This window comes from Vipera ursinii, assembly GCF_947247035.1.
Source record: "Vipera ursinii genome assembly, chromosome: 9".
NCBI lineage: Eukaryota > Metazoa > Chordata > Lepidosauria > Squamata > Viperidae > Vipera > Vipera ursinii.
The window spans coordinates 4396540-4421223 of NC_139523.1; the positions used below are offsets into that span (position 1 = coordinate 4396540).

A 24684-nucleotide genomic window follows, 5' to 3' on the forward strand; every position below is an offset into this window, starting at 1 on the left:
TTTTAAATCTTTTAGCTTATTTATCATTCTTTTTTTCTTTTTCTTTTTTCAATCTATATGCTAACCATCTCCCTGGCTTATTAGCGTTTTCAGAAAAGTTCTGTTTAATCCGTTTAATCTGTTAGGCCATTATTTCCATCTGGACCAAATTTAATTTATGCTTTATTATGTCCATTTGTTTCTTAAGGACTTTCTACTGTGGGTCTGTTTGTAGCTCTAGTTCCAATTTTTTAAGTTCTTCTCTCAGCTTTAACTGTAGTCGCTTCTTTTCTTTATTCTTCTTAGAAGCATAAGTTATAGCCAACCCTCTGAAGTATGCTTTGGCTGTGTCCCATACATTTCGAAGAGATGTTTCTTCTGTCGTGTTTATTTTAAAGAAGAATTCTGTTTCCTTTATCGCTAGTTGCAAGAATTCTTTTTCTTTCAATATAGATTTATTCAGAGATCATCTTAGCTTTTTCTTAGTTCCTTTCCAGGTCATTTTTATTGGGTTGTGGTCTGCCCAAACAATAGTTTCTATCTCCACGTCTTGTATTATCATTTTCAAGTCGAAAGATGTCCCTATCATATCAATTCTAGAGCATGATTTATGTCTATTTGAATAAAATGTGTATTGTAGTTTTTCTGGGTTTCTCTCTTTCTCCAAATGTCTTGGATACACAATTCTTCTATGATTTTTGAGAATCGCTTTAGGTAGTATATTTCCTCCATTTTTCCCTTGCTTATGGCTTTTGTAATCCAAAGTCGCATCTGCTATTTCATTAAAGTCTCCCATTATACAAAGATTTTAGTGATTTAAGTCCAGTATTTTCTTGTGTAGTTGTAGATAAAATTGCAAAAAAAAGATAAGGATGCGGGCCCAGATGTACTTCCTGCAGAATTTTATATAGCATTACAAGATGTATTAAGCCCAACTTTGAAAGAACTGTGTAATGAAATACTTTTGGAGAGTAAAATACCAAAGTCGTGGACGGAAGCTAATATTACCTTAATACCTAAAGAAGATACTGATCTTACACAAATAAAAAACTATAGACCAATATTGCTATTAAATGTGGATTATAAAATTTTTGCTTCAATAATGGCAGAAAGAATTAAGAAATTTTTGACTGAATTTATACACACAGATCAAAATGGCTTTCTACCTAAAAGACAGGTAAAAAATAACTTAAGAATGATTTTGGATGTTTTAGAGCAGTGTTTTTCAACCACTGTTCCGCGGCACACTAGTGTGCCGCGAGATGTTGCCTGGTGTGCCATGGGAAAAATTGAAAAATTCGAAAGATTTTTTTAAAAAATGTCAAATTTTCGCCCACTAGGCGGGCTGTGTCCTGGGTATGGGGGGGGTGGGGTTTTGACTCCGCCCTCGGCCAGCAGGGGCGCCGATTGGCGCTCCTCAGGGGGACACCCTCCACTTTTCTGTGGTCCGGGCTGTGATTGGTCCAGACTCCAGCCTGGACCTATCACAGTAGGACATCTTCCGACTTCCTTCCCGCCCAAGCACAGTGTGCGCAACAGCGGAGAGAAGAAGACGTCGCGACTCGAGTCACCAGACATCGCAGTAGATCGCCGATGAGCAGAAGAGCGCCAATGGATCTGGATTTGGAGGAAACATGAGCAGAAGAGCAGAAGAGCGCTAACTGATGGATTTGGATGGAGACATGCGCAGAAGAGTGCTGAGTGTGACGGACAGTGGCTATCTGGAGGAGACAAGCGCAGTAAGTACTGAGTGACAGTGAGATACTGCAGTGATGGACAAGTTTTTGAAAAGGAAAGAACTGGACTCTGAACAAAATTTGGAGCCAGATGAGAGCCCAAGTATGAGTGGGGATCAAAAGAAAGCAAAGATGGTTAGCTCAAGGCAATATAGCGAAAGCTATATTTCATTTGGATTTACTTTCACCGGAGATGCAAACAAACCAACTCCACTGTGCGTGGTGTGTGGTGAAAAGCTAGCTAACAGTGCTATAGTCCCAAGCAAACTTAAACGCCATCTCCAAACGAAACACCCTTCGCTTCAAAACAAGAATGTGGACTATTTTGTTCGCCTGCATGAAAACACGGAGAAACAGGCAACTTTCATGAGAAAAACCACAAAGGTAAATGAAAGAGCTCTTAAAGCTAGCTATCAAGTTGCTGAACTTATAGCCAAGTCAAAAAAGTCGCACACTGTGGCAGAGACATTAATACTTCCCGCCTGCAAAGCTATTGTAGAGGAGATGCTCGGACCTGAAGCAGCTAAGGAAATAGCCAAAGTCCCTCTCTCAGACAACACAATTTCCAGACGTATTAATGACATGTCTGCAGACATCGAAAGTGTGGTTTTTGATGGTGCAGGAGCAGGAGGAACTAACTGAACTGAGACAAAATCGTGGTTTCAAGCTAAGATTTGCTGATCTACCTTTGGACAGTTTTGGGTTGTATACTGCCAAGGAGTTCCCCCTTCTGGCAAACAAAGCTATTTTGACATTGCTCCCATTTTCCATTACATATCTGTGTGAGATGAGCTTTTCAAGCATGATTGCTATAAAAACTAAATACAGAGAGCGACTGAGAGCTGTTGACGAAGAGCTACGTGTGTGTCTTTCTTCCATTCCAGCCAGAATATCAGCTTTGTGTTCAGCCAAACAGGCCCAGGTTGCGCACTGAATAAAGTATTTTATAATTTTTCATATTTCTGTTTACTTACTATTTCATAATAAAGTAATTATAAAATACTTTCTTTGTGTTTATTTGATTCCTATTCAAGAGAATTACTTTATATATAGTCAATATAGGCACAGAGTTAAATTTTTTAACATTTTCTAATGGTGGAGTGCCTCGTGATTTTTTTTCATGAAACAAGTGTGCCTTTGCCCAAAAAAGGTTGAAAAGCACTGTTTTAGAGTACTATGAAAGCCACCCAGGGAAACAGATGGCATTAATATTTCTTGATGCACAAAAAGCTTTTGATAAATCAAAACTGGCAATTTATGTTCCAGCAATTGGTGGAAATGGACTTTGGGAAAAAAAACTTTATAAATGCAATTCAAACAATCTACCATAAACAAACGGCTAGAATAATTTTAAATGGAGACTATACAGAAAACTTTGATATTGAAAAAGATACAAGACAGGGATGTCCATTATCCCCATTGTTATTGGAAGTATTGACTAGAAATATTAGACAAGATATAGAAATTAAAGGATTGAAGATAAAAAATCAAAAATATAAATTACAAGCCTTTGCGGATGACTTGGTTTTTATCTTGGAGGAGCCACTTGAAACAACTAACAAATTGCTGGAGAACATAGAAAAACTTAGCAGAAGTGGCAGGCTTGAAAATAAAGAGAAAAGGCTAAAGTATTAACAAAGAATTTAACAGACAAACAGAAAAGTCAACTTACAAAAAAGACAAATTTGCAAATAGCTAAAAAAAGTCAAGTACCTAGGAATCTACTTAACAGCAGGATGTGTAACATTAAAAGAAGACAATTATGAAAGACTGCTAAAACAAATAAAATTGGACTTGGAAAAGTGGAAAAATCTTCAACTGTCATTGTTAGGAAGAATAGCTACAGTGAAAATGAATATGCTACCGAAAATACTCTTCTTATTTCAAACAATTCCTGCAAAATTGGGAAAGGTCTTTTTTGAGCTAAACACAATAGTACTGAGGCAAGGGGAAAAAAACACGAATTAAAGTGAAAATGCTACAAGAAGCTAAAGACAGTGGTGGATTTGGACTCCCGGATTGGAGACTATATTATCAAGCAGCTATTTTACCATGGCTTAAAGAATGGATAACGCTGAGAAATAAAATACTATTGTACCTCGAAGGACATGACCAACAAATTGGTTGGCATGCCTTCCTATGGTACGGGAAGAATAAAACACACAGATACTTTCAAAACCATTTTATAAGGAATGTACTTCTTTTAGAATAGGAAAGAATAAAGGAGAAAATTTATATTAAGCTAGCAGAATGGCTTTCAACAATGGAAGCTTTTGCTTACCCAAATTTAATTAACTATGACAAAGTCGTGACTTATAAAGATATTTTGGATAACAAAGGGAAATTGAAAGATAGGCAAGATTTACAAGACAAGGTATTGATTTAGCATAGTGGCCATATTTGCAAATTCAAACAAGTTATGAAAAAGATCTAAAGACAACGGGATTCTATAAAGGAGAGAATTTGATCAAACATTGTTAAAAACAGATGTAAACTTAAGATACTCTTATTGATTTCTGCTAAATTTAAAGATGGAAGAAGAACAAGTAAAAGAAACAACGATAACATGGGCATGTCTTCGTGGTCATGTGGCCAGCATGACTAGACGCCAAAGGCGCATGGAACGCTGTTACCTTCCCACCGTAGTGGTCCCTATTTTTCTACTTGCATTTTTACGTGCTTTCGAACTGCTAGGTTGGCAGAAGCTGGGATGAGTAACAGGCGCTCACTCTGTTATGCAGCACTCGGGATTCGATCCGCCAAACTGCTGACCTTCTGATCGACAAGCTCAGCGTCCTAACCCACTGAGCCACCGCGTCCCTTAAATAGGACATAAATGTATATTTAAAATATTAGATTTTGTTATAAAAAGCGGGAAATATAGAAGTTGAGCTAAGGGAAACTCTGGTCACCTAAAGTTTGGAAATTACAACATACCAAATGTAAAGTTGAATAGTGAGGGGAAATTAAAGCCTGGGGAAAAAAGCAGTAACAGGACATTGATGTATATAAGATTGTATGCAAACACAATTAAGATATGTATAAGTTAAAAATATTGATAAATGTAACAAAAATGGTTTTACTTATTTAATAATAAGAACTATATTAGTTCAATATGAAATAGTAGATATTAAGGGAAAAAGAGAGGAAATATCTGATGGTGTAACTTGAGATTTGTGCCAAAGATTTATCTATATTATGGAATTATTGATTACCCAGTCACCACGTTGCTTTTTAAATGTTTAATTGTAAAATTAGAAAACTAATAAAATATATATAAAAAAAGAAATTGCAACTGGCCCAGGATGCAGCAGCAGGAGCAGTGAAGGAAATGCCTTCCTAGGCCCAGGTCAGCCCCTGAGCTGCATCGGTTGCCAGTTACTCTCTGGGCACAATTCAAAGTGCTGCTATCCAGCCCTACGAGTTTCTTGGCCTCCTCCAAAATCTGCCCACTGCATTCCCTTGCACAGGATTAGCTTGTGTTCGATCCAATGAATTAAACCATGTAATTTATGCAGTTTCTTATGCAAAGCATTGGGAGAACCTAACCCCAGTTTAAAGAAAGGAAAGTGTATAGGGCTTTTTTTTTTCATAGAACGCTCAGAACGGAGTTCCGGATATTAATAAACCATATATATATGGTTTATTAATTTATAGCTCACCTTTTCTTCAGGAGCTCAAGGCAGTGTTCCACACAACAACCTTGTGAGGATTGTGTTGTAGACAGGAGACAGGTGGTATCATATCCCTCCCCTTTTGTTGAGAGATGGCTGTTCAATTTTAACATAGATATATGTTTACAACACAGTCCTTTCGGCAGTCCTAAGGTTCCATACCCATTTGCACTCTGATTCAGGTACTCTGATGGTACATATTTTTTTTAATTTTAATTCCATTTATATCCCGCCCTTCTCCGAAGACTCAGGGCGGCTTACAAGCTTAGCAGTAGCCTTCATTCTATGTATATGCCTGCTTATTAGGGCTTTCACACACCCCCAAGCGGCATTATTACAAAGTCAGCTTATTGCCCCCAACAATCTGGGTCCTCATTTTACCTACCTTGGAAGGATGGAAGGCTGACGGCTGCAAAGAATATAAATCCTCCCATTCCTCACCATTCAGTCAGAACGGAAGAAACCTCTTGGATGAGAGGTGAAATGTTTTCAAGGGAAAAAAAGAAAAAAAAACCAAGAAAGTCCAGTTGCCTTTTGAAAAAGCACCTTTGGGTCAACCATGATCTGGATGATGGAGAATCTCCATAGAAATGTTGTATGTCTGTTCCATTGTTTTTGCTTTTCCCTGTGAAGTCAATGATGGGAGTCTGTTATTTTGGGGGGAACCACATTCTTCCTTGTTGATTGCTTGGTACCGGTGATGGGCAAACCAAGCCACCTCATCACCCCATTTTCTGTTCATAAATTGTGAAGGAAGAGGGGGAAAAAAAATACAAGATCCTTTTTTTCTGGGGAGAGAAAACCCCAAATATGCTGCAAAAAAATCGTAATATGTGATCCTATTTGCTTTGCTCCGCTTGCAGATTTTAAAAGTTCCTTTCTTTTTAAAATATATTAAAGATGCCTCATTTTACTTATCGAAATGATTGCTATATAATGGGAAAGTGCGCTTTATTCATATCAGCGTTATAACTCTATTGATTTTGTTATAACTCTACAGAATTTGTTCTTACAATCAATGTAGAAACCCCAGCTGCATCTCTGATTTGAAATACTGTACTTATCTGAGACAAGATTTTGGGAAAGGGCTGATGGGGGGCGGGCATGCTGAACAAGGGCTGACAAAGGTTACAAGTTTAAAAGAGGCAAACCCATGGCCATGTTAACAGATTTTAGATCTTAGATTGATAAAGAGCTTCTTATGCAAGTAAAACTGCCGTTTTTTAGATTAGATAACCTTTATTGTCACTTTTTTATTGTGGGCACAACAGCACACATCAAAAATGAAATTTAGTTGCCCGCTCTCAAAGTGGAACACATATATGACACACATCTAACCATACTATATACACATATGTATAGACCCACACCCCTACATATACATAACAAATATTAAATACTGTCCATCCACATTGTTTTTTTTTAACAGTCCTGTGATCACTTGCATCAGGGTGAAGTTGGGGCAAGCGAATGGAGCTGAGCGTTTACTGGCTGGATGCCCTTCCTGACGCCTCTTTGTGCCCAGAGAAATATCTGCCCCTACCCAGGATCCTGATTGTGAGGCAAGAGCTCCACCTCTAGGCCACCACACCACTCATGCATGCAAATTAACATTATTCATATATAAAATGAACCTGTGTTTTTCAGTCTTGGTAACTTGAAGGTGTGTGGGTTTTAACTCCCGGAATGCCCTGGGAAGCTGGGGAATTTGGGGAGTTGAAGTCCACATATCATCGAGTTGCTAAGATTGAGAAACACCAGACTAGAGGAGTAGGAATTCTGTAATGAAAGAATCATGAGGGATTCTGAAGCCTAACTTAGACTTTCAAAACTGTATTTTTGGGTATCAATCTGGCGTGAGCCATGTAAACAGTACTTAATGCTAGTTGTAGACTTTTGTGCCAAAACGTGCTCCTTCGTCCTTCACAACACAGACCCTATTTGAATGGTAGCAATTGATCCTGATCTTAAATCAGATCTGTCTGGGCAACTCCTATCGCTTTTGAGATCTTTCTGCATTCACTTCAAAGGCTCCTGATCCTGCTGCTTCTCAGGGTCTCCGAGGTTTCTGGCTAACAGGAAGATCAAGACAAGATCTAGGAACCCAGAGCTCTTTGGAACCCAAGAGCGTGAAGGAGCGATTGCCAGGAAATGAAGAACCATGCTCTCTCTAGCATGGAGCCGTGGGTTTGTTTACCCCATGCTGCAACTCTTGAGAGTGGCATCAGCAGTTGCACAGGTAAGAATGGTCTTCCACAGAATTTCGACTCTTCTTTGGAGATCTCTCACGGATTTTTGTGCCCAGACGCAGCGATGCAGATGGCAATGCCCAAGACTGTCAAGAGCATTCCCAGGGCAGCCCCTACAGAAGAGAAAAAGCAGGAAATCAACCAAAGCTACAGACTTTGTTCTTTGGAGAGAGGAACATGGAGTATTATATGGCAATAAGGAGGACAGAATTTGCATTTGATCAAGGCATTAGACACCTACTTGTGCCACCTATGTTTTCTCCAAGAACTTTCCCTGTTGCCACTGTAAAGACCAGGGCCAAGGAATTGCAAAGAGGCACAGCCAAGGTTAAGTCTGAAATAGAAAGTGGGGTATTTAATGTAGAATCATTTGATCCGAACAAATAATAACCACTGAGGAGATAATAACCCTAGTGAAATGGAAACTCCACCTGAAGGTTATGTTTGGCTGGTTCATAGCTAGGGAATAATTCTGGTAGGAAATCTTTCTCCCTAAAAGCACATTAGCTAGATCTCCACATTCAGGGATTTTCAAATAGGACAATATTGACAAGTGCTTGTTCTGCAGCAACTGTCTAGCAAGCTTCATTTATCTGGGCACTTGGAGAAAACCTCTTCCTTAACTGGCCTCTTCCAACCACGTTGGGTTGGAATTCAAGAACTGCAATCAACATATCTTGAGGGCACCAAAAGTGTCCATTGTTGTTGTTGTTAGCTGCGAAGTCGTGTCCGACCCATTGCAACCCCACGGACAACGTTCCTCCAGGCCTTCCTGTCCTCTACCATCTTCTGGAGTCCATTCAAGCTCACGCCTACTGCTTCAGTGACTCCATCCAGCCACCTCATTCTCTGTCGTCCCCTTCTTCTCTTGCCCTCAGCCTTTCCCAGCATTAGGCTCTTCTCCAGCAAGTCCTTCCTTCTCATTAGGTGGCCAAAGTATTTGAGTTTTAGCTTCAGGATCTGGCCTTTTAAAGAGCAGTCCATAGTGGGGCTCAAAGAAGTCTAGATAGTATCTGATCATGGGATTAAAACCCTGCTCCCTTTGAATGTGCACCAGAATTCTCAGTGTTCTTTTTTTTATAATGAAGATACCGTAATTCTGCTCTGAAATCTATTAAGGACTGAGTCACTCCCATTTTGGTAATACAGTCACAAAAATTAGATTTTTAAAATTATGTCTTTCTGCAGTAGGTGTCTCAGTAATTCCCCACAATGATCAGAGTTTCTACTTTAAATCACCTCCCCAAATCTTATAGATACTGTCAGTAATTGAGGACCAACCTGTGGATGCTAATGCAAGGTAGTAGATGAATGAGCCACACTGGTTCACTATAAATGGCAACATGTACTGCAAGGGAAAAAAAAACACAGTTGGATGGTGAGAGCTTCAGTATTACTTAATATAAACCAATTTCTGATCACCAGGGCCAATGCAGTCTCTAGTGTTCCAGTTATTGTAATGCATCTTATATTCTTTTTCTTTTTTTAAATATGTTCCTGGGTTGAAACTACTTTAAAAGATCATTGCTAACTAATAGCTTTCTGAACAGTGTTCTGTCTGAGAAGAAAATGGACACTACTTTTCTCAAAGATTCTTATTTACAGAGAAGAGAAAAAGAAATAGAGACAAGGAATTACCTCTCCATTCAGAAAGCTACTATATCCTGAATCAGAATGCTAAAGATTTATCTGGCATTTAGAAGCAGTTAATCAAAACCTGATTATTATTGGAATAGTATCAAGTAAAAGTATAATAACAATAATGATGATGATGATGGAAGGGACCTTGGAGGTCTTCTAGTCCAACCCCCTGCTAGTATTTAATACTATCTTATGACAGTGTAACGTAAGATTTAGAAAAAATCAACTCAATTTTAGAATAATTTCCCTTGTGCATGTGAACAGGCTGGTGCAGTCCAGATTATCTTCCATAGTATTTCCTTCCCCCAAACCTGGCCAGGGATCACTTCTTGGGTGAATGGGAACATACTGAATCTGTTTCATGGGCATGAAGAGATAATGTCTACCATGAAGGGCATGTTGTTGTTGTTGTTGTTAGTTTCGAAGTCGTGTCCGACCCATCGCGACCCTATGGACAATGTTCCTCCAGGCCTTCCTGTCCTCTACCATCTTCTGGAGTCCATTTAAGCTCACGCCTACTGCTTCAGTGACTCCATCCAGCCACCACCTCCTCTGTCGTCCCCTTCTTCTATTGCCCTCAATCTTTCCCACCATTAGGCTCTTCTCCAGTGAGTCCTTCCTTCTCATTAGGTGGCCAAAGTATTTGAGTTTTAGCTTCAGGATCTGGCCTTCTAAAGAGCAGTCAGGGTTGATCTCCTCTAGGACTGACCGGTTTGATCGCCTTGCAGTCCAAGGGACTCGCAGGAGTCTTCTCCAGCACCATAGTTCAAAGGCTTCAATTCCTTGGCGCTCAGCCTTTCTTATGGTCCAACTTTCACTGCCATACGTTGCAACTGGGAAGACCATAGCCTTGACTATACGCACTTTTGTTGTCAGGGTGATGTCTCTGCTTTTTAGTGTGCTGTCTAGATTTGCCATGGCTTTCCTCCCCAGGAGCAAGCGTCTTTTAATTTCTTGGCTACAGTCCCCATCTGCAGTGATCTTGGAGCCCAGGAAAATAAAATCTGCCACTACCTCCATTTCTACCCCATCTATTTGCCAGGAATTGAGAGGGCCGGATGCCATGATCTTGGTTTTCTTAATGTTTAGTTTCAACCCAGGTTTTGCACTCTCCTTCACTCGCAACAAGAGGCTCTTTAGTTCCTCTTCACTTTCTGTCATTAGACTGAAGGGCATAGCCGTTCATAAATCATCCCTTTACTCACTGCCAGTGCCCCAGAAAGTTAGTTCCTGTTTCTAGTTTTTCTTCCTTTTTTTAAGAGATGGGGGACAAGTCAGCTTCCAATTCCATGTTATAATTAAGACTGTTTTGAAAAAAAGGCAGGAGGGATGGTCTAATGAGCATTTAAAAAGAAACATCTGCAGGCGTAAAGGTGCCGTGCTGAGGGCCCCAGGCTCAGGTAATTCAGACTCCTGTTGCAAAGGAGATTTGGGTAAGGGCAGGGGTGCCAGATTAATAAGGACTGGGCTCCGTGAGTGGGACACTCAGCATAGGACTGCTTAGAATTCCTTGATGGAATGTTTTGCATTCTAGAACAGGGTTTTCAAAAACTTAGCCACGTTAAGACGTGTGGACGTCAATCAGCTGGAGAGTTCTGGGAACTGAAAGCCACACCTCTTAAAGTAGCTAAGATGAGAAAAAGCAGTGTGAAGAGTGCTGTGTAAAATGGCAAATACCTTGTAATTCAGGCAAAGGAACTTTATTTCTGCCAGCACCTGCTGAGGTCTGCTTTCTCTCTTTACCTGCTCCAGACCCTCAGTTCCTCTTTTCAAAAATGGATTGGTTGTTCCCCAAAGAATTGCTACCAAAACCAAAGCTGCAACATCACCTGCAAGAAGATGACATCCCATGAGAAATTATTTAATGAAGTACTCACAGCAGGTGTTATTCATCCATTACGATGGTATTTCTTGGTAAGAAAGACAGTAGCTAATCTATGAATTAACTTTCCCTTCTGTTTCAATACAAATATATTGATGTTTTGTAGATTTTAACCTGCATTAATTAAATTGCATCTTAGCATTAAATCCTATTACAGGTAGTCCTCAACTTACAACCAGTTGTTTAGCGACTGTTCAAAGTTACAAACCTTTCTTGAGACTTTGACTGCTTTGTTTGCTTAATGACTGCTTAAAAAGATTGTAAAATCACATTGGTCATGTGACTGGCCCATTTTACAATCATCATGACTTACAACTGTAGAGGGCAGGCAGGCTCCATTAAGGTTGTCTGTCAAGGGCTATGTCAGGACCCACCCCAATCCACATCTTAGGAAATAAGGACTCTTGGAGCCAAGTTGTCCAAAAGGAAAAAGTTTACTAGGATAGGATTGGTTGTGGAGATATGAGACAGGATCTGGTCTTGAGTCACATTCAATTCTATATAAGCATTCCCGGTTCAACCCCCCCTCCCCTCAAAACTCCATTTGGTTAGGATCCCATCAATTCTGGTTGTCAGGTCCTTCCGTGGGAAGAAAGGAACTTCGTGCATTCCTTTGTTGATTGCCTTTTTCCTACAGCCCCAGACAGACATATCACTTCCCCCCCTTAATTCCCTCAGATCAAAGGTTCTTTGAAAGCAGCTAGAGACTGAATAACCAATTCCCCCCCCCCTTCTACAAGTAAGGCAGAATCCCGGTAGGCACAATATTTTAACCATACATTTATGAATGTGATATCAATGGATTCTGACAGGCTATCTGTAAATTAGTGAGCTTTACTTATAAAATCAAGGAGCAAGTGGTACAAAAACAGACATTCTTGAATGAGGGATCATGGGCTACACTTTTAAATTTTGCAGACAGGCAAACACCCCACAAAGATTAATGAAAAATGATTCACAGCACTTAATCATTCCTTTGGGTGAGATGGAGAGGAAATGTGCAGTTTCTCAGACGCTCCCCTTTTGAGTCATTGGGCAGTAGACCATGCCTTTTTCCCAGTGCCTAGCAATGGCCCAGCCCAGCTCTGCTGCGCTTCCGAAGCAGCCTGGCTGATCTGCCTCGGTCTGCTGAGACTTGGTAAGTTGGGCAGGCCTTGGTCCAGCTCCCTGCCCCCCAATCAATGTCCAGAAGTTGACCTTGGGTGTCCAGTCCTTAGTTGCCAGGAGAGCATCCCAGAGCCAGAGTTCTTGCTGTGCAAATGTAAATTGACACTATCATAGGATCTGATGTGAAGCCTGTCCAAACTTTCATCGGATAATTAGAATAGGTACAGGCAGTCCTCGACTTATGACCACAACTGAGCCCCAAATTTTTGTTGCTGAATTGTTGCAGTTTTACAACCTTTATGTCAGAGTTGTTAAGTGAATCACTGCAATTGTTAAGCTTGTAACAGTTGTTGAGAGAGTATGGCTTTGTTATTGACTTTGTCAGAAGGTTGCAAAAGGGGAGCATGTGGCCGCGGGACACTGCAACCGTCATAAATATGAATCAGTGGGCCAAGTGGCTGTATTTTGATCACAAGGCTACTAGGAAGGCCGCAGTGGTCTTAAGTGTGAAAAACGGTCATAAGTCACTTTTTTTCAGTGCCCTTGTAACTTCGAAGTCACTAAATGAACTGTTGTAAGTCAAGGACTACCTGTTATCAGTGGAATGCCCTCCCATCAGAAATCACGGGTGGTGCAACGCTGGAGGTTTTTAAGAAGTGATTGTACAACCATTTGTCTGAAATCATAGTCTCCTGCCTGAGCAGCGGGTTGGACTAGAAGACCTCCAAGGTCCCTTCCAACTCTTGTTATTCTGTTAAAATGTTAACTTTCAATTGCCCTAAATCCTAACCCGTTCGCACGGGTCAATAATTCTGGGCTAATTAGATGGGACTCCCAATCTCTGAACTGAAGCTCTGGAACATTTGCTTTGCATGCCCGGCCTGGCTGAGAAAAGGGCCAGATTTACTGGAGAAGATCCTAAGCCGAGACGGCCTCTGAGGACCCTTCCAACTCCCCCTTTACACCTCTTCCTTTAGCTCAGACATGTCAAACACAAGGCCCGGGGGCCGTATCCGGCCCGCAAAGTGGTTTCATGTGGCCCGCGAAGCCATCCTGGAAACAGTGAGGGAATGGCCCCCACTGCCTTGGCCCTGGCCCAGAGACCCTCCTCCTGCCAGAGACCCTCAGATCTGTCCCACTCCTGCCCTGGCCCCCATAGGCACCCTTATGCGAACGATGTAGAGCTGGCCACGCCCACCCAGTAGGCCATACACACTCTAGCCACGCCCACCCAGCAGGCCATACGCACTCTAGCCACGCCCACCCAGTAGGCCATACGCACTCTAGCCACGCCCACCCAGTAGGCCATACGCACTCTAGCCACGCCCACCCAGTAGGCCATATGCACTTTAGCCACGCCCACCCAGTAGGCCATATGCACTCTAGCCACGCCCACCCAGTAGTCCATACGCACTCTAGCCACGCCCACCCAGTAGGCCATACACTCTAGCCACGCCCACCCAGTAGGCCATACACACTCTAGCCATGCCCACCCAGTAGGCCATACACTCTAGCCACGCCCACCCAGTAGGCCATACGCACTCTAGCCACGCCCACCCAGTAGGCCATACGCACTCTAGCCACGCCCACCCAGTAGGCCATACGCACTCTAGCCACGCCCACCCAATAGGCCATACGCACTCTAGCCACGCCCACCCAGTATGCCATATGCACTCTAGCCACGCCCACCCAGTAGGCCATACGCACTCTAGCCACGCCCACCCAGTATGCCATACGCACTCTAGCCACGCCCACCCAGTAGGCCATACGCACTCTAGCCACGCCCACCCAGTAGGCCATACGCACTCTAGCCACGCCCACCCAGTAGGCCATACACTCTAGCCACGCCCACCCAGTAGGCCATACACACTCTAGCCACACCCACCCAGTAGGCCATACGCACTCTAGCCACGCCCACCCAGTAGGCCATACGCACTCTAGCCACGCCCACCCAGTAGGCCATACCACTCTAGCCACGCCCACCCAGTAGGCCATACACTCTAGCCACGCCCACCCAGTAGGCCACACACACTCTAGGCACGCCCACCCAGTAGTCCATACGCACTCTAGCCACGCCCACCCAGTAGGCCACGCCCACCCAGGCCCCCTGAGGGCAACCGCAATGCTGATGCGGCCCTCAATGAAATTGAGTTTGACAACGCAAGTCTTCTTTGCCAACCCGGAGGGACGGGGGAGGTCAGTGTCCCTCCCCAACTTCTAGAAGCCCCCCCTCCCCCCACTCCTCCCAATGTTTTCAAGCAATTCTGAGCTCCCTTTTGGGGGGGGGGAGAGAGGACAATATACATAGCCGTAATAGTTTCTCCGAGGGGGGGGTGAGGCAATGGCACGAAGCTGACTCGCTTCGGCCTAGCGACCGCTTCAGGCGCTGGAATTACAGCTCCCATCATCCCCCGCTAGCAGGACCTTTACTATTAGAATCCCTAATGCAGGGGTCTTCAAACTTGGCCCTTTTATGACTTGTGGACTTCAACTCCCAGAATTCCTCAGCCAGCATGCCTGGCTGAGGAATTCTGGGAGTTGAAGTCCACAAGTCATAAAAGGGCCAAGTTTGAAGACCTCTGCCCTAATGCCTCCGGCGAGGAGCAATCATAACGCTCTCCTTCTTAAGGGCTTTTTTCTCCTCTTATCCCTCTCCTCCGCCCCCCCCCCCACCCGAATTTCTGAGGCACCGGAAGTGGCTCCCTTACCCAGCGACGCCATGGCGACCGGGGCACCATAGAGTCCCGCAAAGCATTTCTTAATGGAAAACAGCCGTCAGCCGTAGGGAGGGTGTTGCTCTCGGCATCTCTCTGACTCAGTCCTCCATTTTGCTCTCTTAAGCTTCTTTTTTGGGGTGGGGTGGGGTGGGGGGTGGAACAGCGGCCTTCGCGCCCCAAGAGAATCAACCGCTCATGTATTGTCACACTTCCGGTCTTTTGTTGGAGGCCCAGGGTGAGGGCGAATGAGGTTGACCTTTCTATGGAGAGAGAAGGTGGAAGATTTCCAAGGCAATGGTCCTTTTAGATCTCCAATGATGCGATCCATTCCAAGTTGTTTTGTTCAAATGAAAAGCTATTGGAGGACAGCGAAGCGTTATGCAAGGACCATCTGTCCTTATTAGCCTTGAAAAGTACACATTCTTGATAGGAAATTCTACTTGCCCCGCCAATGGCGGCATTCTGAACAGCACCGGAAGTGAATGTCTAGCCCAGGGGTAGGCAACCTCGGCTCTTTTATGACTCATGGACTTCAACTCCCAGAATTCCTGAGTCAGCTATGCTGACTCAGGAATTCTGGGAGTTGAAGTCCATGAGTCATAAAAGAGCCGAGGTTGCCTACCCCTAGTCTATCCAATACGCTTCTCCCTTTCTAGGCTTTGCAGGGCCTCTTCCTTTCCGCTTGACCCGGAAGTGATGCCTTCGGCCTCACCCCGGAAATGGTTCTTTGCGCCTTCCGCTCGTGCTGCCGGCGTTGTTTGCGCAGCCATGGTGAGTCTCTGCGTCTCTTGGATTCCTTAAGGCGAATAATAATTTAGTTATCTCGCTTAAAGTAGTTAAGTCAGATAATAAATTCAGACGTCGGTCGCTTCTCAACGGTGGGCCTGCTGCTTTTCCTGGGTTCAAAAAGTTATTGGGAAAAGATCTCACGAGTCAACGGGAAGCTAGTGTAAACGTGCCCCGGATCAGGGTCCTCAGTACGTGAAAACGTTCCCTAAAAAGAGAAAACGGTTCGCTTTGGCGCTAAATCGACATTTTTATAAGCGTTGTATCTGTTTCTTCGATTCGGAGTAGCTTGCAGTAAAATAAAAATTAATTAAAACTGCCTCAATAAAAACCAATGCAGAAAAATAGAAAACAGAGAAATAAGTCTCATTGTTTAGGAAAGCAGTATAACGGTAGCCTGAAAGATTATTCCTGGATTTGTTTTATATCTTAAGGGTAGCTCAAAGACATAATGACCAAAAATAACGAATCTAAATGTCATAAGCTATTGTGTGTGTACATCTGTATGCTAGAAGTGTCTTGTACATCCCTGGGCATCTCATTCCTGTTATTGGGGAAAGAATGCGCATGAAAAGAGAAGTTCATTATACCCAAGTTGTAGTTCTTGGCCTATTTACTAGGAATTACATCCTATTAAATTCACGTAAATGGCAAGTATGGTCAGTTTGGTTTCTCAGTTGTTAAACCTCTTAAGGGATACTTAGCTTTTCTTTTAAACTTGAATGATCTCATCTTTTCTCACCTGCCCCAGCATCTATCTCCAGATCTTCACGCTTGAAATAAATAAATTTAAGATATTACAGTTCCCTAACATGTTATTATTTTATCCCTCTTTCTACAGCTGAATAGCAGCAGCATTATAAATGACAGGAATATTTTCTAACATTGTCATTGGCAAGTAAGCAGTGTTAACATCTTTAAAAATTTCTCTTTACAGAAACCTATTTTGTTGCAAGGCCATGAGAGGTCAATTACTCAGATCAAGTATAATCGGGAAGGTGATTTGCTTTTTACAGTAGCAAAAGATCCGGTATGTTATCTTTGAACGGTTACCTTAGATTACTTGTTTTTTGAAGGAAGAAAAATAGACAACTTTTTTTCAAAATCAATTGCATCTATATGCCAACAATGGATCTGTATCTTTTGCCTTTCATGAAACTTGGGCACCCTGATTTTTAAATCTCTCTCACCCTAAAGAAAGGTGCATATGATGCATTGGCCAAATGACTGTCTTTGAAAGACAATTTAAACAATATGTGGTGGAAGAACACAGCTGTTTGTAGGGTGACTGTCAGCCACAGTTAAAACTTTTGGTGGTTTGGTTTTATTTCAGTGAATATTGGTCATCATAGTCTATTAAAATCTAGTCAGAATGATTTGTTCACAATATTCTTCACAACCTGTAATAATCCAAGAGTTAATAATCAAGAGTTTGTGACACCTATTTGTCAGTGGATTTAGTTGTATTAATGATTCTCCTTCATTCATCATTAATTGATATCTTACTACTTTCTAATTTTACTCAGTGTGTTATATAATCAATTTCAAGTCAATGTATCTTGTCTAGACGTTATTGACTAATGGTCCAATTTAATCAGAATGATTATTATGTACTAATTTTGATATGATTGTATTTTTCTTTTATCAGATTGTTAATGTTTGGTACTCTGTCAATGGTGAGAGACTTGGCACATACACTGGCCACACTGGCGCAGTCTGGTGTGTGGATGCTGATTGTATCCTTTGGTTGTGGTGTACAAAATCACATTTTTTCCAGGTTGCCTGAGAATAGCTCATGTATATATTGGAAATGATCCTCTTGTCTTCAGTTAACAAGAGTAGAAAGATCTCTTTTTCTCTCTCACAAACTCAGCAACCCATGAATCATTGTGTTATTGTTTCAGAGATATTTTCCTACCAGATTCTTTAATGCCTTCAACAATGGTAGAGTTTGTGATGTATGGAGAAGTTTTTAAAAATTCAAGGACATGTTCAGATATTTATCTGTCTTGGAAGTAACCCATGTTGAATTGTATAGCACAGTCAAATGACAATTCACAAGAAATATTTTATTTTATTTTGCATTCTGTCATAAAATGCTTTATGATACTGTTTGTCATAACATAATTTACCAAAGGTCAGTTTCACAGGAATCATGGGTTCCAGCTTTTGGATGCATTCTGTAAGTTAACCCATTGGAGGTTCCTTGGTTGAAAAGGTTTTGCTGTATGCTACACTGTTTTGCCCAGTTAAAGTTTGCACAGTTTTAATAGTGTGTGTGTGTATTTAATTCACAGGCTTTATATTTTGAAACTCTGCCATAATTCATTTCTGTTTCTTGCTGCTCATTATTTATTTTGTGTGGCTCCTTGACTGCTCTTTCAGGGGACACAAAACATGTCTTGACCGGCTCAGCAGACAACTCTTGTCGGCTCTGGGACTGTGAAACAGGTAAACTTCAATGCATGAGGAAGAATGTTCTGATTATGCAGGGTGAAAAATGTCATGTTGGGAGGGGAGGAGAATGGAGTTTGACTGCTTTCCCTGTGTGTACTGATACAGAATTTGTATCTGGAAACTCATGTCAGAATTAGGATTCATGTGTGAATAGTGTAAGCATTTTTACAAGTTGAAGTGTAGGTCTCACCTGAATCAACATCTATTGAGCAGCCAGGGGAGGGGGCAAAGGAGCATGCTGATCTCACTGGGTGAAAAGTAGACCTCTTTGCTTTTGTGCTAATGTTGCAGTACTTGGTTTTTCTTGCTGTACTTGCCTTTTTACAGTACAGGTAGTGCTTGACTTACAACCACAGTTGGGACCAGAATTTCTGTTGCTCGGCAAGGCAGTTGTTAAGTGAGAACTTTACCTTTTTGCCATGGTTGTTAAGAGAATCACTGCAGTTGTTGTTAATCTAATTTCCCCCATTGACCTTGATTGTTGGAAACCAGCTAGGAAAGTGGCCAATGGTGATCACATGAACCCAGGACGCTGCAACTGTGATAAATAACGTCCTGGTTGCCAAGCCCCGAAATGTTAATGGGGATGCTGCAACACTTGTGAGTGCAATTTATGACTGGTCATCAATCACCTTTTTCAGTGCCAAACTCCAAATGGTTGCTAAACAAATGATTATAAATTGAGGACTATTTGTACTGTTATTGTACTTTCTCTTATCTGCTGCTGGTGGTTTTTCCAGCAATTGGCTAAGAAGTACCTTGTTTTTGCTCCCCCATCATGAAAATATTAGGAACATTTGTCTCCTCTTCCAATTAAAGCGAGAATGAGCTATTGAGATCCATATCCTCAGGCATAGGATTATATCTAAGAATCTCAGATCCATTGAAGGCATCTTTTTGTGCAGTCCATTGATGAATCTAAATGTACCTGGGGTGAAGAACTGTCTGGTGATGAAAACAAACTTTTCTAATTCCAAGAGACGTCAGAAGCAGGGATGGCTGGATACACCTGACACATTTCAGTCTGATTACAGGATTAAAGCCCATTTCCAGGATTCTCATAATCATAATCATGAACCATAAATGAAGTCAAACAAGCTGGGGTTGCGCAACATGCTCAGCCACTGAAAAGTAACCCTAAGTTAATATTTTGGAAGTTGTGTGTGTGCATCTCTTATGTCTGTAGCTGACTAGGTTATGTAAGTTGTCTGTAGACACTTTCTGTAGACCCGAAGCTTTGGAGACCCCTGGAGGAGATAATTCTGAGTTTGAGGGAGCAGTGGGTCTCTCAGGTTGAACTTATTGTTTGTGTTTCATCCCCTCTTTAGGAAAGCAACTTGCTTTAGTCAAGACCAACTCAGCTGTGAGGACTTGTGGCTTTGACTTTGGAGGGAATATCATCATGTTTTCCACAGATAAGCAAATGGGCTACCAATGTTTTGTGAACTTCTTCGACCTTCGAGACTCCAGCCAGCTCGGTGAGACCTTCAGGTGTAGATTAGAATCAAAGTTAAGGTGGGGAAATTGTCCTTCTTCAAAGTCGGTGTTTACCAACTTTGTACCTTGTTTCCTTTTGTCTCCAGAGGACAATGAACCGTACATGAAGATCCCCTGCAGTGAGTCCAAAATTACCAGTGCGGTTTGGGGTCCCCTTGGAGAATTCATCATTGTTGGGCATGAGAATGGGGAGCTGAACCAGTTCAGTGCAAAGGTTGGTATGGATTCATAAAGGGTACTTGTGTCCCATCAAGAAGGTAACCAGCCTCAGCCGGGCAGTCCAAGTTTGTCTTCGATATCATGTTTTTGTCAGTGGGTTCAGAAGGTTCCAGTTTACTTACTCTAACATCAAATACAAAAACAAAAAAAATGGGACACCACAGTCACCCTACGCCAAAGCCTGGGAGGCCGATACATTTTTAACTTCTGGAACATCAACAGGGTTGTAGCCAAATGACAGCAGCCACCGCAACAGAGAAAACATACTCTGTGCGTCTCAATAGATGACATTCTTTGATCACGGGGACCTAAAGCTCACCAACTCTATCCAATCTTAAGAGAGAGAGACAGAAACCGTAGCAGATAGGTGGTCTTTTGCTCTGTGCCATAAAAGGTATTATAGGTGACGACTCTTTAACTCTGCTGTTGAAATTTATTGGTAACCAGTGCAACCTGTGCAGTCACGTGCGTGTACCAAAACATTCCCATTACTGTTTGTGCCGTCGTATTCTGGAGCAGCTGTAACTTCTGGTAGTTTTTAAATAAACCACATTGCATAGTCTAATTATGAGGTGGCTAGAGCATTGGTGACTGGAGGGCCTCCCAATCCTTCCAGTATATGGAATGGAGCTGGGCCAAAGCCCTCTTGGACAAGGTCAGCTGCAAGTCCAGGAAGAGCCCCTAGCTGAGCTATCCACCAGATCTTCAGTGAATACCCCATGTTTCACTTATCAGCTGCCTAGGATGATCAAGTGGACCTTGTCTTCCTACCTGGTGGTTGTGGTAGGGTGACCGAGTTGGGTAGTAATTCGCTGGCAGTGAACTGATGACTGCCTTCCTGTGCCAAATCACACTGCAACTCCCCATAGACAACAGATAGATTTAGAGTTTAGCTAGTGGAATATATCAGGCCTTCCCTGACCTGGAATAGGTCAATGGTTGCCATGGAGTTCATCTCCTGAACTTCCTGGACTCGACATCACTAGGCAGCAAATTGAAATTCCCAAGAAGCAAAAGTCTTGGGGTCTCTGGTCATGAAAACCAGCAGATCAGGAGGGAGGGCATCACCCCAGCAACTAACCCATCTATTCTTTAAAGCCCAATTTTAACCAGAGCCTCTGTTGATCTGCAGATGAGAGCCTTGCAGAGCCTTTAGTGATTCGTGGTGACACAGGCATCTTGTCTCCCACTCTTAGACTCTTGACTGATGAGTCCAGCCAACGTGAAACCGAAGGGGGACATAATTCTGAGAAAGGGACCCTCTCCTGGGTCATCCATCTTGGTTAAACAAGCTTAAGGGATGAAGGGCATTTTCAAGTTCAAGCAGGTCTTTGATACTACTTTGATAAGATTGCCTGTGAAGAATAAGCTATTCAAGACAAGTGTCATTGGGTGTCATTGAATTTTTGGTGTCATTTGCAGCTGGTGGTTTTTCTTCATTTCTCTGTAGTTTCGACCTTCCACCTCCAGTGGAAGGGAACAGCCAAATAACTCTTGGAGAGTAGTAACTAAAAGTAACCATTTGTCCGGAATGGTATGGAGACTCATGCTTGAGCAGGGAGGTTGGACTAGTCACTAGTAGATCTCCAAGGTCCCTTACAACGTTGTTATTTTATTAAGTATGACTTGATTTCCCTTTCGTTGCCTTAAGCAAGGTAGCATTCTCTCAGCTGAGTCTTTGTATTCTTCAAAAAGAGGATGATAATCCTGCCATTATGTTTTTTAGTCTGGATATCTTAGAGGACATTTATCCAGCATGGGATTCAAGGACTGAACCAAGAATTCTCAATGGGAATCGTGCTTTATTATTGCCCTGCTTAATTTAGCATCAAGGTGGTGATTTCATGTGACCTCAGAACCTTTTGGAGGTTCTTGCTGACTGATAGTTACAAGAAGAAGAGAGAGTGACTGGCCCAAAGTTAGCCAGCTGGCTTTCGTGGCTAAGGTGGGACTAGAACTCACAATCTCTTGGTTTCTAGCCTACTGCCTTAACCACTAGAGACTAGACTAATCAAGCTTGGAGTAAAATAGCAATGTCTCTCCTGTGCTCACTTCCTTCTCTTCCAGTCAGGAGAGGTCCTCATGAACATGAAAGAGCATACAAAACAGATCAATGACATCCAGACTTCCAGAGACATGACAATGTTTGTCACGGCCTCCAAGGATAACACTGCCAAGGTGAGTCTCTCCTGCTGCTGCTGATTGCTGGCAAAAGGTGGTGTCCTGTCACCTGCATTTTTCAATTAACCTCTGGAAGAGAGGCTGCTTAGACAAGTTAGCTCTTCCTATCACATTTATTTATTTATTTGTTTGTTTGTTTATTTATTTATTTATTTGATTTTATATACCGCCCTATTCCCGAAGGACTCAGGGCGGTATACAGGGCGAGTTAAAACAATACAAATAAATACAATTAAAATACAATTAAATTAAAACTAGCCCACAATTAAAACAAATTTAAATTTAAAATTAAATTAAAAAACCCCTCAGTCCAGGCCAGAAAGATCAAATAACCAAGTTTTCAGGTCCCGGTGAAACGAGCGAAGGTCCGGGGCAGTCCAAAGTTCTACCGGCAGTTCGTTCCAAAGGGTGGGCGCACTCACAGAGAATGCCCTCCCCCTTGGAATCACCCGCCGGCATTCCCAACCGGCGGAACCCTAAGGAGGGCCTCCCTGTGGGAGCGCACAGGACGGTGGGAGGCTGATGCTGGCAGCAGGTGCTCCCTGAGATAATCCAGACCCATGCCAGTGCAAGTTTTGAGGTAATAACATTTTTGCTCTATCCTCAATCAGATCATTATTTCCCTTTTTGGTGGTAATTTTCATTAATATCTAACCTTCCTTTGCTGTCACCTAAACTGAGCAACTCTGGAGTTGGAGAGGTGGCAGGGCCATAAAACCTGGCCCCCAAGAGCCTTCCTTTTGTGACTCAAATTTCAGAGGAGTTGTTTGGGCTCAGCTGGCAAATTGAGGATGGGCCTCTTGGCTGGAGACAACTTCTTAAACTTTCTCTAAAACATTTGTTGCCGTACTGGCATTTTTTTATGTTATTTGGCATCCTTCCTACAAATCGTAAATATAAGCATCGGCACACAAATTAGCGGTCCCAGGAAGTTTTTTCAACTCTCACCAGAACTCAGGGAGAGTTTGGTTTTGTTTCTGTTTTCGATTTCCAGGGCTTATTCTAGTTGCCCTACTCAGCTTCCAAGCACAGTTTTGTTGGAACAGTTGTCCACAACACTGGGAAGTGACTGCTGTGTTGCTTGGGGCTGATGTTGTAATTGGCATTTCCAGATGATACTGGGGAAGTCCCCCCCAAAGCCCTGATAGATCTATTTCTCTTGCAGCTCTTTGATTCTACAAATCTTGACCACCTAAAGACTTTCCGAACAGAACGGCCGGTGAACTCCGCAGCGCTTTCCCCCATCTTTGATCATGTATGTTTTCCCCCCACTATTTTTTTGTGTGACATCTGCCTAGGATGAGAGTTGTGTGGATTGTGCAGGTCCTTTACAAAGGTAAAATTGTCTGTGAGATGAAAGTGTCTGTGTTAGCTTCTGGATGCTTTGCTTCTTGACAGCTTCTGGGCTCTGCTTGATTGCTGTACAGGAAATGGGAAAATATTGAGAGATCAAGTGGCAGAGCTCTAAACCTGGCACACGAGCAATGTTTTCTTACATAGAGGTCCTATATCTATACAGTTTGGGTTTTCCCAAATAGTCTAAAATTTAGAGTGTTTATTCCTTTCTTCGAGTTGGCATGGAATATCAAAACGTGGTCAGTTTTCTTATGAGTAACCAAGTAGGATAACCAAATCTGAAGCCATGGCAGTAAACGGATCTGTTGGTAAATCTGCTCCTAACCAAAGGAATGGGTCTCATCCTTTTATTTTTATTCTGGCAGGTGGTGTTGGGCGGTGGACAGGAAGCCATGGATGTGACAACCACCTCCACCAGAATTGGAAAGTTTGAGGCCAGGTGAGCTTGTTTAGTTCTGGATATGAGGGATGTGGCAATGATTCACTCTCCTCTACTGTGTTCGCATGAAACCCAACTGTTTTCTAGAGAGTAAGGCCATCACTTCATGACCAAGTTACACTGAAGAGTTGCCCATTATTCCTTTCTAATGGTGGATATCTCTTTGCATCTTACCTACTGTTCTAGGTTTTTCCACCTGGGCGTTGAGGAAGAATTTGGAAGAGTCAAAGGCCATTTTGGGCCAATTAACAGCGTTGCTTTCCACCCTGATGGGAAGAGGTAAGCATCATAGATATTTCTGGCTGTTTGGTTTCATCAAGACTTAGGACCAAGAACACCAGGAATTTCACTCCTTTTCTTCTGCTTCTAGTTACAGCAGTGGCGGAGAGGATGGCTACGTCCGCATCCATTACTTTGACCCCCAGTACTTTGAATTTGAGTTTGAAGCTTGAGTGCCGCTTCCTTGTCCTCCGATGCCTCGTTGGTCTTTGCAGTTCCTTCAGGACGGAGATCTTGCTTGCCTTGAGCGATGCTTAAGGGCAAGAAGCAAAGGATGACTTGCTGCTGCAGCTGCTGGTTCTCTGTGGGAGAATCTCTCTACTTGTACATTCTTGGAACAGCTCCCGTTGCCATATTTATAATGTGAGACAGGGATAATAAATTCTTCCTTTACAAAAATGAAAAGAAATATGTATGAATGTGCTAGCTAGGTACAAGTAGATTACTATTACTATTTCCATCATGTGTATGATTTGTTGGCTTCA

General features: G+C 42.5%; 2 protein-coding genes across 4 annotated transcripts; one reads left to right on the forward strand and one right to left on the reverse strand.

Moving 5' to 3' along the window:
- Positions 1–6614: 6614 nt before the first annotated feature.
- On the reverse strand, positions 6615–15460 carry TMEM234 (transmembrane protein 234). Of its 3 annotated transcripts, none has more exons than XM_083369944.1 (5): positions 14977–15460; positions 10957–11108; positions 8920–8986; positions 7880–7972; positions 6615–7751 (listed from the first exon to the last, which is right to left on the reverse strand). In XM_083369944.1, the coding sequence occupies exons 1-5, from the start codon at positions 14987–14989 to the stop codon at positions 7675–7677; spliced, it is 402 nt and encodes a 133-aa protein (XP_083226070.1). In that variant the 5' UTR covers positions 14990–15460; the 3' UTR covers positions 6615–7674. The 3 variants fall into 3 exon arrangements, with proteins under 3 accessions (XP_083226070.1, XP_083226071.1, XP_083226069.1); XM_083369945.1 differs by lacking the exon at positions 14977–15460 and adding an exon at positions 12121–12218; XM_083369943.1 differs by lacking the exon at positions 14977–15460 and having other exon boundaries at positions 10957–11463.
- Positions 15461–15681: 221 nt separating this feature from the next.
- On the forward strand, positions 15682–24608 carry EIF3I (eukaryotic translation initiation factor 3 subunit I; the record flags this gene model as incomplete). Its single annotated transcript, XM_083369635.1, has 11 exons — positions 15682–15756; positions 16709–16801; positions 17420–17507; positions 18157–18222; positions 19557–19706; positions 19812–19939; positions 22012–22122; positions 23291–23380; positions 23847–23920; positions 24107–24199; positions 24291–24608. 11 exons carry the CDS (start codon positions 15682–15684, stop codon positions 24370–24372), a joined length of 1050 nt encoding a protein of 349 aa, XP_083225761.1. The 3' UTR covers positions 24373–24608.
- Between the last annotated feature and the right edge of the window lie 76 nt (positions 24609–24684).

What these genes read in the sequence shown, in the direction of transcription:
- TMEM234 (XM_083369943.1), bottom strand. Translation starts at nt 11,130, where the DNA reads ATGGGATGTCATCTTCTTGCAGGTGATGTTGCAGCTTTGGTTTTGGTA. An exon ending in TCCTTTGCCTGAATTACAAG is followed by an intron (nt 8,987 to 10,956) that starts GTATTTGCCATT and finishes TTTCCCTTGCAG; the next exon opens with TACATGTTGCCATTTATAGT. An exon ending in CCTTGCATTAGCATCCACAG is followed by an intron (nt 7,973 to 8,919) that starts GTTGGTCCTCAA and finishes TTTCTATTTCAG; the next exon opens with ACTTAACCTTGGCTGTGCCT.